The sequence below is a fragment of the Sphaeramia orbicularis genome, chromosome 16, assembly GCF_902148855.1.
Source record: "Sphaeramia orbicularis chromosome 16, fSphaOr1.1, whole genome shotgun sequence".
Taxonomy (NCBI): Eukaryota; Metazoa; Chordata; class Actinopteri; order Kurtiformes; family Apogonidae; genus Sphaeramia; species Sphaeramia orbicularis.
Genome location: NC_043972.1, coordinates 58,299,356 through 58,312,623, shown reverse-complemented (window position 1 = coordinate 58,312,623; position 13,268 = coordinate 58,299,356). Strand labels below are relative to the sequence as shown.

General features: G+C 37.2%; 1 protein-coding gene across 1 annotated transcript in view; it reads left to right on the top strand.

Annotated features, from left to right (window-relative positions):
• Positions 1 to 1,875: 1,875 nt before the first annotated feature.
• Positions 1,876 to 13,268, top strand: part of rhbg (Rh family B glycoprotein) — a 38,693-nt gene continuing 27,300 nt past the window's right edge. The window contains exon 1 of the mRNA XM_030157271.1: positions 1,876 to 2,247. Coding sequence (XP_030013131.1) covers positions 2,064 to 2,247 — 184 coding nt within the window. The 5' untranslated portion in view covers positions 1,876 to 2,063. The remainder of the gene's footprint in view (positions 2,248 to 13,268) is intronic.

Sequence of the window (13,268 nt, the reverse complement as noted above, 5' to 3'; positions counted from 1 at the left end):
ATGAGCCTTTTGGGCTTGATGAGCCACTGTAGCCGCATGGCATTGTGGGTAATCTCCAAAACTGGAAGTAGCTGATCTGCATTTGTAGCCTGAGCTAACAGCGGCAGCCATGAGGTCAGACCAAGGTTGTAATAGTTTTGGATTTTTTGTTATAGTTTAGTTTTATTTAGTTTTGACTTTTTTTTCTCTAATTCAGTTAGTTTTAATTCGTTTTTAGAGCAGGTTGATAGTTTTATTAATTTTCATTTTTTTCTAAATGCTTAGTTTTAGTTCAGTTTTAGTATTAATTTTAGGTTTTTTTTAAATATCTTTTCTCTTCTTCTCTGTCGTCGTATTCAAATAAATCCCAGACAGGACTCTGCTGCTTTCTCCCAACTTTAGTCTCCATGTTTCCAGGTAGAGTGGGGACCAGAAGACGACTGGAAACCACAAGTGACGGACCAAAAAGTGTCGTATGGTGCCGCTAGCTAAAATTGCTAGAGCGAAATAAATCGATTTCATATCAATCCGACATTGACAAAGACGAAAAGCGTTTTAGTTAGTTTTGTTTGCACACAAAACAGATTCAGTTAGTTATTTTTTTCTTTTAATTATAGTTTTTATTTATTTCAGTTAACAAAAATGTTTTTACAATTCTAGTTTTGGTCATTTTGTTAGTTTTCGTTAACGATAGTAACAGTGGGAAATACGTGGACCAATGAGGACACTGACCCTCTCATGGACATTTGGTCAGTGGTCACGTAGGACCTTCATGTTTGTTTTCGTCAACACCCACTGTCTCTGATTGACCCCGCCCACGGCTTTTCTGTCCAATGCCAGCGCAATTCATCACATGCTTGTGTTTACAAATTTTGGTCCACTAACAAAAAGTGCAATAACAATATGATCCGACCCAAACAAAAAAACCACAAAGTCCATATTCAATGTGAACCAAATAAACGGACCAAAGGACTGTCCAGGTGTGAATAGGCCACACCCCCTGCCTTTAAATGATTAATAATTTACTGTCACCATCTACAGTACTTAATTATGTGAAAAGACTCAGTGACTACTGTTGAACCTGTGTCTGACCTTTGACCTTCTGGTGATAATACATGAGAAAAAAAACATGCTTCTGTGAAAAATGTAGGTTTAAGAGGCTTTTATTAAACCACTGTCACTTAAGACAGGTACTAGAAACAGTTTCACACAAAGAGGAAACCAGTCGGCACAAAAACAGCTGAGTTCAGTTCCAGATGGACGGAGCGTGGACTGTGGACGGGCGTGATGGACGGAGGAGTCCAAGGGTCAGCTCAGGTCTGGACAGAGCACATGTCAGCTTCTGAGATGGAAGGAGACCGTCCACCCTAACCCTAACCTTAACCTTTACCCTTACCTTAACCCTAACCCCTAACCCTGTTCCTAACCCTAACCCTTATCCATAACCCTAACCTTAACCTTTACCCTTACCTTAACTTAAACCCTATTCCTAACCCTTACCCTTATCCATAATGGAAACCTTAACCTTTACCCTTACCTTAACCCCAACCCTGTTCCTAACCCTAACCCTTACCCATAACCCTAACCTTAACCCTTCCCTTAACCCTAACCCCTTCCCTTAACCCTAACCCTTCCCTTTAACCTTAACCCTTCCCTTAACCCTAACCCCTTCCCTTAACCCTAACCCTTCCCTTTAACCTTAACCCTTCCCTTAACCCTAACCCCTTCCCTTAACCCTAACCCTTATCCATACCCTTTCATTTTCAACATGTGAACCCTTGACTGTCTTACTACCTTAAAAGCCTACAGGCCTAAGGGGAGGGGCTTCCCCCAGAGGAGGTGTGTCTGGTGGGTGTGGCCCAGCAGAACAAAACCAGCGCAGCGTGTCTGTGTGTGCGCTTCTCCTTCCATACACCGCTGTGTGTGTGTGTGTGTGTGTCTGTGTGTATGTGTGTGTGTTTGTGGACCACAGACACAGTGGCTCTTCCATTCCTGCTGGACTCGGCGGATCTGTACTCCCTCTCCTCTCCCGGTTCCCCACACACTTCACACAGACTGTGTTCCGCCTCAGCTCGACCCTGACCATGACGGACACGGCCACCAACATGCGGCTGAAGCTGCCCGTCACCTGCCTCATCCTGGAGATCATCCTCATCATCCTGTTCGGCACGCTGGTCCAGTACGACTACGAGACCGACGCCAAGGAATGGCATGAGCACGTGCACAACAACTCACAGATTGAGAACGACTTCTACTACCGCTACCCAAGTAAGTGCCCCGTGGACTTCTGGGAGTTTAGGCTGAGGAACTGTAGAGGGGGTCAGGGGCATTTCACCATCTGATACACACCACAATTAAAACTGTAACTGTACTGCACACATCATTTCAGGTGTTGTTATAATATATTCTCAATCCTAAAGTAAGTGGTAAAACCTCAGACACAGAGTACAGTTGGTGTCGGCTGCTGCCTTATCAGTACAGACAGCTGCCTGTCAGCCAGCTCAGCCCATAAAAATAAAATAAAAAAACTAAGATATGACAAATGTTATTCTGTCACTGTGATTTATTTTTTAACCCACAAAGACCCAAACCTGATGTCTAACACCTGTCGATCCGCTAATCCAGGGTTCTGCAACCTTTAATGTCAGTCAGAGCCATTTTGCCCCCTCTTCCACTAAAAAAAAAAAAAAAAAAAAAAAATAGTCTGGAGCTGCAAAAAATAACATAACTTAAAAACTTTAACAAGTTTAATTTTTTTTTAAACATTTTATCTGTTAAAACCACTGAATACAACAAACAGAAGTGGAGTGTGGAATGGATTCTGGAGTATGATTACTCTAAAAGTACACAGTAAAAGAATTTCATAGTACTTGTGCTAATAGTATATGAAGTACTAATACCAAAAATACCAAATTCACGAAGTACTTATTGGACAAAATAATTTTATTCATCATTGAATTTAGTCTTAAAGCCTATTTTAGATGAAAAAACAAACACTTTTGGAGCTTGGAAGGGATTTTTGAGTATGATTACTCCAAAAGTACACAGGAAAAGTATTCCATAGTATTTGTGCTAATAGTATATGAAGTACTAATACCAAAAATACCAAATTCATGAGATATTTATTGGAAAAAATAATTTTATTCATCATTGAATTTAGTCTTAAAGCCTATTTTAGACGAAAAAACACACTTTTGGAGCTTGGAATAGATTCTGGAGTATGATTACTCTAAAAGTACACAGTAAAAGTATTTCATAGTATTTGTGCTAATAGTATATGAAGTACTAATACCAAAAATACCAAATTCACGAGGTCCTTTTTGGAAATTATAATTTTATTCATCATTGAATTTAGTCTTAAAGCCTATTTCAGATGAAAACAAACACTTTTGAAGCTTGGAAGGGGCTCTGGAGTATGATTACACCAAAAGTACACAGTAAAAGTAGTTCATAGTATTTGTGTTAATAGTATATGAAGTACTAATACCAAATATACCAAATTCATGAGGTACTTATTGGAAAAAATAATTTTGTTCATCATTGAATTTAGTCTTAAAGCCTATTTCAGACAAAAAAAAAAAAAAAAACACTTTTGTATGTTTGAAGGGAATCTGTTGTAGGATTACTCCAGAAGTACGCAGTACTCATACTCATACAGTCGCTCTATGAAAAGTATGGCTCTTTATGGAAATGGTTCTCTTCCAAACTCAACACTGCCTCCACAGTTCTCAGTTGTACTGCTCCATATTCTCTGTCTGGTTTCACATCCGCAAGCTCCCGCAAAACGGACAGAATTACATGAGTAATATACATGCAGCTCTTTTACCGTAATTGTCGAATGAGTAGCACACAAGAAAAATGCTAGCGGCTGGTTTGACGGCAGTAAAGGGAGGAGCCACTACAGGAGGAGGAAGAGACGCATGAGGCTCCGGAGCCACAGGTTGACCAGCCCTGCACTAATACTATCATCCATGTCAATAACTGGTGTCAAATACAGTTCGTCATCTTTTCATGGTCATTAGATATGACCATATTTGGACGTTCAGAGGCTCCATAGTTACCGTGGAAACACCGCCATCTTCTCCAACTTTGATTCACCAGTCAAACCCATGGAGTTGGATCAATGACAGTGGATGGACACACTGGGTTTATGATCAATAATAAATAAAATGAACAAAAATGAATAAAAAGAAAATGTACAAAATCCTCAATAATGTGCAAAAAAGACTAAAATGAGGTAAAAGGAAAATAAAAGAAAAAAAGAATAAAATTAGCAACAAAATAAACAAAAACAGCCAAATGAAATTAACAAAAATTAATAAAAAATGTACAAAATCCTCAATAATGTGCAAAAAAAGACTAAAATGAGCTAAAAAAAGAAAAAAAGAAAAAAAGACAAGAAAAAAAGAATAAAATTAGCAAAAAAATAACAAAAACAGCCAAATGAAATAAACAGAAATGAATAAATCAACAAAATAATAAGTAACATGAACAAAATACACCACGAACTGAACAAAATTTCAGAAAAACACTTAAACCCATGGAGTCGGATCAGTGACAGTGGATGCACACACTGCGTTTATGATCAATAATAAATGAAATGAACAAAAATGAATAAAAAAATGTACAAAATACTCAATAATGTGCAAAAAAAGACTAAAATAAGGAAAAAAAGACTAAAATTTGCAACAAAATAAACAAAAACAGCAAAATGAAATGAACAAAAATGAATAAAAAATGTACAATATATTCAATAATGTGCAAAAAAAGACTAAAATGAGGTAAAAAAAAAAAAAAAAAAAAAAAAAAAAAAACAAGAAAGAAAGAAAAAAGAATACAATTAGCAACAAAAAACAGCCAAATGAAATGAACAAAAATGAATAAATCGACAAAATAATAAGTAACATGAACAAAATACACCACAAACTGAACAAAATTTCAGAAAAACTCTTCAACCCGTGGAGTCGGATCAGTGACAGTGGATGGACACTGGGTTTATGTTCAGTTAATGATGGATTGGACTGAAAAAGTCACTTTTTCCTCAGTTTTCTCTGTTTTTGATACAATAACCTTTGAATCAATTAACTTTTCATGAACATCTACATTAAATATACGAAACAAAATATAGGAAAATACATAATTTGCTGTGAATAATGAAAAATATAGAGGATAATATTATGATAAATGATGATAAATCACTTAGGAAAGGTTTCATATGCAGGAAACTGCCACAGAAGTAGCACTGGGTCTTTATGGGTTCAAATCAGAGGTCAAATTTCTACTCGTGTAAGAGGACTGTAGTGTTTTCAGCACTTCAGAACATGCAGACTCATTAAATAATCACAACAACTGGACAAATTTTTATTACAACTGTTGGGAAAATATTTCATCCTGTATAAATGAGCTCCAGACCTGTTAGCGCTGCTGCGTTCTAGTTTCCTAATTAGAGAAGTACGGTTCTTTCAGGTTCCCACTGATGTCTTCCAGTCCACTGCTGTCCCACACACACACACACACACACACGCACACGCACACACACACACACACACACAAAGCTCTGTCATCATTATTTTCCTGATTCACATCAACTGACAAAGCACAAAGTTCCCGTCCGCCGATCCCTCACCACCTCAGTTCAGTCACAAATAAACACGTCACATTTAAGGTCTACTACTTGATGTGGTGCACGATTTCCATTCCACCTTAAATCTCTGTAGGTGATGTGTCTGAAGGCTAATGTGTGTGAACAGGTCATAGACTGTCAGGTCAGTCTGAGCTGTTCATGATGGAAAAGTACGGTGGCCCAGAGGTCCAACAGGCCCAAAAATTATCCACTATAAGAAAAAAAAGAGAACAGACCAAAAATTATCCACTATAAGAAAAAAAAGAGAACAGCCTAAAAAATGATCCGCTATAAGAAAAAAAAGAGAACAGACCAAAAAATGATCCGCTATAAGAAAAAAAAGAGAACAGACCAAAAAATGATCCGCTATAAGAAAAAAAAGAGAACAGACCAAAAAATGATCCGCTATAAGAAAAAAAAGAGAACAGTTCAAAAAATTATCCACTATAAGAAAAAAAAGAGAACAGCCCAAAAATTATCCACTATAAGAAAAAAAAAATCACTCATTATCTTTATTGTGTATGAAATAAACATCAGGTTGATCTGCTATTGGCTCAGAGCAGTGACATCATATCCTGTACATCCTGTGCATTCTGGTGTGTGTTTGTGTTTTGTTTTAATCATACTTACAGTCAATACGTGTGAGAAATGACGTATGGAAACAACAAAAGGCGGAGCTTAAAGCTGCGTATGACTGTTGTCACAGTTTTCGGTGGTGGTGTCCTCAGGGTCCTGAATCGGTCGGTCTGTCTGTGGTCACTCAGCTGAACCTCTGCCGTCTCGGTGAACGCTGTCGTAGTGTACTCCACCATAAACAGTCCGTGTGTTTACAAACAGAGCTGGAGGGTCACTCGGACATTTTTGGAAATTTGTCGCGGCGTGCACTGTGGGAGGCGGAGCCTCATGCAGCTGCTTTTGCTTGGTTGACATGTTTGTTGTTGCTGCTACTGCGGCTGCGTGAATGTCCGCCCTCCACAATGCATGTAGCAACAAATTTCCAAATTTGCCCGAGTGACCTGACAGTTGGATTAATGATGCTTAAGCTGTGACTGGGGTCTGACAGATCTGAAGAAACACTGGTGACAAAAGTCGTACGCAGCTTTAAATAGTATCTGTCCTTGTAATGAGTTTCTGAGACAAAGAATCAACATTGATAAAAACATCTGTGTTTTCTGTGACTCTGACACTTTAGAACAGGGGTGTCAAACCCAGATCCTCAAGGGCCGGTATCCTGCATGTTTTAGATGTTTCCCTCTTCCAACACACCTGATTCAAATGATCAGCCTATCATCCAACTCTGCAGAAGCCTGATAACGACCGTCAGGTGTGCTGGAAGAGGGACACATCTAAAACATGCAGGATACCGGCCCTCGAGGACCGGAGTGTGACACCTGTGCTTTAGAACAACTTGTTTTTAAACTGCACTTATACCAGAGTGTTTTGGGAAGCATTTCAACTAGAGCCCGACTGATATGGGATCTTTGGGACCGATACCAATATTGGGGGCAAAAAAAAGCTGATATCTGATATATCGGCCAATAACCGATATATTGGCCAATATATGAAATAAGAGCATTGATATACAAGGATATATACTGTACATGGACATAATATCTCATGCCCCGTTTCCACTGCGTGGTATCGGCTCGACTCGACTCGACTCGGCTCAGCCTTTCTGCATTTCCATTACAAAAAAGGACCTGTCATCTGGTACTGGTACTAGTTTTTTGGTACCGGTAGCGATACTGAACCGTGACATACAACACTGCAGACCACTGATTGGTCAGACAGTTTTCTCTGTGATCCGCCGTTTTACAAAAAACAGATGCAGGAGTGGACAGTAAATACAGCGGTACATTAATCCACATGATAACAGCCCAAAACTACACCATGGTCGGTCGAGGAGATTCAGTCTTTGGTGGCCGACGGAAAAATTCAGACGAGACAACACGCAACAAGTGAGTTTTCAGCAACTCTGAACAGACGACACGGAAGTAACACACCACATCGCTATGACGACCAGGTACTGTAAAGTCGATAGTATCCTGTAATGGAAACAGTCTGCAGGAATACTGATTCGAGCCGAGCCGAGTCGAGCCGGTTCCACATAGTGGGAACGCAGCATTATAATACCCAAAATATGATTCAACACAAAGAAGCAGAAGACTACTAAATTAAAATAAGGAACTTTAATTAGTAACACTGCCAACATAAACCTGCTGTTCAGGTTCACATCAGAGTTTCAAACATGAACTCACTTGTTTTATTAGCACGTTGACCCGTGTGGATCCACAGGTTCTAGACGTGGGCGTTTTTATGCAGATGCATGCTGTACCACATTTGTCCAGCAGTCACCACCAAAGTCTTCTGGACATAGGAACGGGATTATAAGGATATTGAATTAAAAATGACTAATATCTGACAAAATATTGGTCCTATTAACTTACTGTTTTCACTAGTCTGTTCAGAAGGATGACAAACTGCAGCAGTCAGCTGTGTACGGAGTTAGTGTGATGACTGAGACACACACACACACACACACACATACACACACATACACAGAGGTCACTTGGCTTTTATAACCTAGATCACAAGTGTTAAACGTGTGGCCCGGGGGCCAAAACCGACCCACCAAAGGGTCCAATCTGGCCCGTGGGATGAATTTGTGAAATGCAAAACTTACACTGAAGATATAAACGATCAAGGAAGTTCAAATTATTTTAGGTCAGTTCCATCTAAAAATGGGTCAGAGCAGTAGAACACTATCAGAATAACCTATAAATAATGAAAACTGCCATTTTTTCTTTTTGTTTTAGTGTAAAAAAACAAAGGTTCATTTGCACAAAAATGTACATTTACAGACTAACCTTTTACAAAAAAGTGAATAACCTGAACAAATTTGAACAACCTGAAATGTCTTAATAGAAGTATATGGAATTTTAATAATAAACTGTCTGTTATTAAATGTTTTGTGTATTTGTAGATCCACTGTGATCTGTACCTTGTGATGCACATGAATAAATGGTAAACTCAGACGTAATATTGTTAAAATTGCACTTATTTTTCTTAAGAAGTTTATATTTGTTCATATTTGTTCATGTTATGTTCAAGTACAATTCGTAGATGTAAACATTTTCATTATGGATTCTTACTTTTTTCGCTCAAAAACACAGAAAAAACTTTGGAGTTGACATTCTTCATAAGTTCTTATTATTTATATTATTTTACTGGTCCCGCCCACTGTAGATCATATTAGGCTGAATGTGGAACTGAACTAACATGAGTTTGACAGCCCTGATCCAGATCCTTTGCTGTATGAAGCAAGGTTATTATCGTTAACGAAAACTAACGAAATGATGAAAACTAGAATTGTAAAAACATTTTCGTTAACTGAAATAAATAAAAACTATAACTAAAAAAATGATAACTAACTGAAACTGTATTGTGTGTTTACAAAACTAAGTAAAACAGATAAGAATTATGGATAAACTTCCCTTTGTTTTCATCTCGAAGCAATTTATTTCACTCTAGCAATTTTAGCTAGCGGCACCATACGACACTTGTCGTCACTTGTGGTTTCCAGTGGTCTTCTGGTCCCCACTCTACCTGGAAACATGGAGACTAAAGTTGGGAGAAAGCAGCAGAGTCCTGTCTGGGATTTATTTGAATACGACGACAGAGAAGAAGAGAAAAGATATAAAAAATAACTCCCTAAAACTAAACTAAAATTAAGCATTTAGAAAAATACGAAAACTATTAAAAACTAGCAAACCTGCTCTAAAAATGAATTCAAACTAACTGAATTAGAGAAAAAAAGTCAAAACTAAATAAAACTAAACTATAATGAAAAATCCAAAACTATTAGAATCTTGATTGGAATTGAGAAAACTGTTGTTTCTTTTCTTTTCCCATTTTGCCGTAGGTAGATCTTTTTCAATGACTCAGAAAATTTTGCTTTTCTGAGTTTTCCCACAAGACCCATGAAACTAAAGCCTCAGTCACAAATGCTGTTACGAACGGCTACAAACACAATGCAAACAATTTATGGACCATTTTGTACGACCTTTTCAAAGCGGACTTATAAGAGTGGAGAGTTCGTGGGCCGTTCCTGCGTTCGTAGTCTGGTGGATGATCTTGTCCAAGGTTTTCCACGAACACACTACGAAGTCCACTTTCGTAGGGCGCTAAACGAATGCCTTAGATACAATACATGACGTTCGTGGATCAGGAGGTCATTCCAGAACCCACATGTTCCTGCAGAGGCTGCAAGTAGATCACAAGAACACATCACATCGTTATTAGAGGTTGTTATTAGCATTTAGAAAAAAACAAAAAGTAACAAAAACTAGCAAATCTGCTCTAAAAATGAATTAAAACTAACTTAATTAGAGAAAAAAAAAGTCAAAACTAAATAAAACTAAACTATAATGAAAAATCCAAAACTAGTAGAACCTTAGTGTGAAGGCAGTGAAAAGTCTTCAGTGAATCTGTGGAACACAAACCCTCGTCTCTGGAAGTAAAGGTCCACTGGATGAAACACAAGATCACCGTCTGATTTCACAGATTTGTCCTGTCTTCATGCCTGAGACAAAGTGTAGACTAAACAGACGTGTCCACACCTGTGGGCAGAGACACACTCACATGAGGGACGCTGTCTCCTGCACACAGGCTTTAGTTCAGGCAGGTGGACGTCTGCAGGATAAGGATAAGGATGGTATGTAAATCCACAGATACTGTATGTCCACACGGCGCCGTTATGCAACAGATCAGCTGAAGGTCAAGCAGGTAGTCTGGTGATGAAGGATAAGATCTGACCTTCGACCTTTCCCGTGACAGGATCTGGTGAAGAGTCCTGAAGGAAAATACCTCTGGAGGTTTTTACGTCATAGGTTTAAAGTTTGACCTGACAGACAGTCACTTCCTCTTGTATTTACTTATGTATATATATCTTTTTTTTTCAACCTTTATTGAAGCGACACCAAGTGACAAAGAGATTTATGTACAGTATTATTCAATATTTACATTACATCATCATAATGTGGGATGGGAGGGGGGGGGGGTTAAGATATATAGCATGTCATATACAAAAGAAACACGTCAGTCAGTAATAAAAGCCAATGTCCTGTCCTGGTTGTGTAAATGTTCTGTGTGTGGTGGAGTGTGTAAGATGTGTATGTGGTGTGACTGTTGAGATGTGGACTTCTCAAGAAAAATTAAATAAATAAATAAATAAATAAATAAATAAAAATACAATAAAATACAACAAAAAAGGGGAAAAAATATACACATATATAGTTTTTTTTTTGCTATAGTATTTTACTGATATATGACACTATATTATAACCCTACTATATTTTGCTACTTATATTTATTATTTATTTTTGTTACTTACTTATATTTCTTTAAATTCTCTACAAACAGACACATCACTAATGCCCTGCATCATACACAACCCAGAAAAGAAAAGTCTCCAAATGGTTGAATGGTGAATCACATGCTTCAGTTGGAACCAAGGTTATTATCGTTAACGAAAACTAACGAAATGACGAAAACTCAAATTGTAAAAACATTTTTGTTAACTGAAATAAATAAAAACTATAATTAAAATAAAAGATAACCAACTGAAACTGTATTGTGTGCTTACAAAAAAATCTGTAATTTAACAGAATTTTTACTGTTTATTTTACAGATTTTTCCTGTATTTTTAAGATGCAGGAAAATATCAATGAAATGAAAAAAACAGACTGTGATTTTACATGTCAAATGTAAAATAACATGAAAAAACTGTAACTGTGACTAACTAAAAAATTTCAATTTTTTTTAAAAGAATGTTTTTTTTCCACAGAAAAATACAGTTAAAATGCATTTGCAAATGTATGCATTTCACAAATATTTATTTTCTATTTCTGAGATTAAACTGTTAATTTAAAGTTTAATACTGTAAAAAAAAAAAAATAAATAAAAAGAGATAAAATTACTGACAATTAACCGTTAAAGAAGTATTTGTTCTGTAATTTGAACCAGACTTGTTTGTTAATTGACAAATATCTTGTGTAATTACAGGAGGTTTCACAACAAAAATGTTGAATAAATGTATTTTTGTGAATGTATAACATGTATAAGCACTGATAAACTGTCCAAATACAGTTTTTATCAGTGGATTGGACAACAGAGTCTCATTGAAAATTATACATATATATATATATATATATATATATATATATATATATATATTATATATATATATATATATATATATATATATGTAGGTAATTGGATTGTTTTAATACATGTAAATATTCTTTATTGAACATTAAAAAGTCAAAAAAATATGCAAAACCTCATGTAAAGTTAGGGCAAAATACTGTATTTTAATTATGGAAAATTACCATATTTTTATGAGATGGTTATTTTCTGTTATTTAACAGTATTTTTTTGGCACACCTGCAGCCGGAATAATACTGTTTTTTTCACTTTTTTTTTTTTTTTACAGTGTACATGAATAAAAATTTATATCAAATACAAAATAGTATTTTATAGTTTTATAAAATACTACGAACTATAGTATTTTTTTTTATTTTTTTTTAAATCTGATTAGGGTTAAGTGATGCATAAGCCCCAAACACAGACAATCTAACAAAAATAAATAAATACATATTTGGAGTGCCTTTCATGACTACACACATCCAGGGCTTAAATAACGTCACAATATTTATTTCTGTCCAGAACTGCTTACACTTGTTTTGTTTGGATAATGGGAGGGTCTTCACCAGAACAACCCAAAGATGATCAGGAGGTGAACACAGACACCAGACAAACAGAAGCAGGTCATCAGGCAGTTTCCTCCCAGTGTGGAAGAATGAGCCCAGACCTCAGCAGAACAGGAGTCCGTACAGAACACACATCCCATGTTCTGTCACAACTACTACTGTACCTTCAAAACAACAAAGATGAGGATCTGAGCCCGAATGAGCCCAGAACCAAAAGGCCCCGAAGTCACTTTAAAATGATTCAAAATGTACGTTAAGTTTTTACTTTGTCTGAAGTCCATGTTCAGAGCCAGGTAAATGTGTCCATAGGTGACCTGGTTCTGATCTGTTCCACACAGTCTGAACAGCACTATCTGACCCAGACCACGTTCATATGTGGTCCTAAATCTGACCCAGACCACGTTCATATGTGGTCCTAAATCTGACCCAGACCATGTTCATATGTGGTCCTAAATCTGACCCAGACCACGTTCATATGTGGTCCTAAATCTGACCCAGACCACGTTCCTATGTGGTCCTAAATCTGACCCAGACCACGTTCATATGTGGTCCTAAATCTGACCCAGACCACGTTCATATGGGGTCCTAAATCTGACCCAGACCACGTTCATATGTGGTCCTAAATCTGACCCAGACCACGTTCATATGTGGTCCTAAATCTGACCCAGACCACGTTCATATGTGGTCCTAAATCTGACCCAGACCACGTTCATATGTGGTCCTAAATCTGACCCAGACCACGTTCATATGTGGTCCTAAATCTGACCCGGACCACGTTCCTATGTGGTCCTAAATCTGACCCGGACCACGTTCATATGTGGTCCTAAATCTGACCCGGACCACTTTCATATGTGGTGCTAAATCTGACCCGGACCACATCCATATGCGGTCCTAAA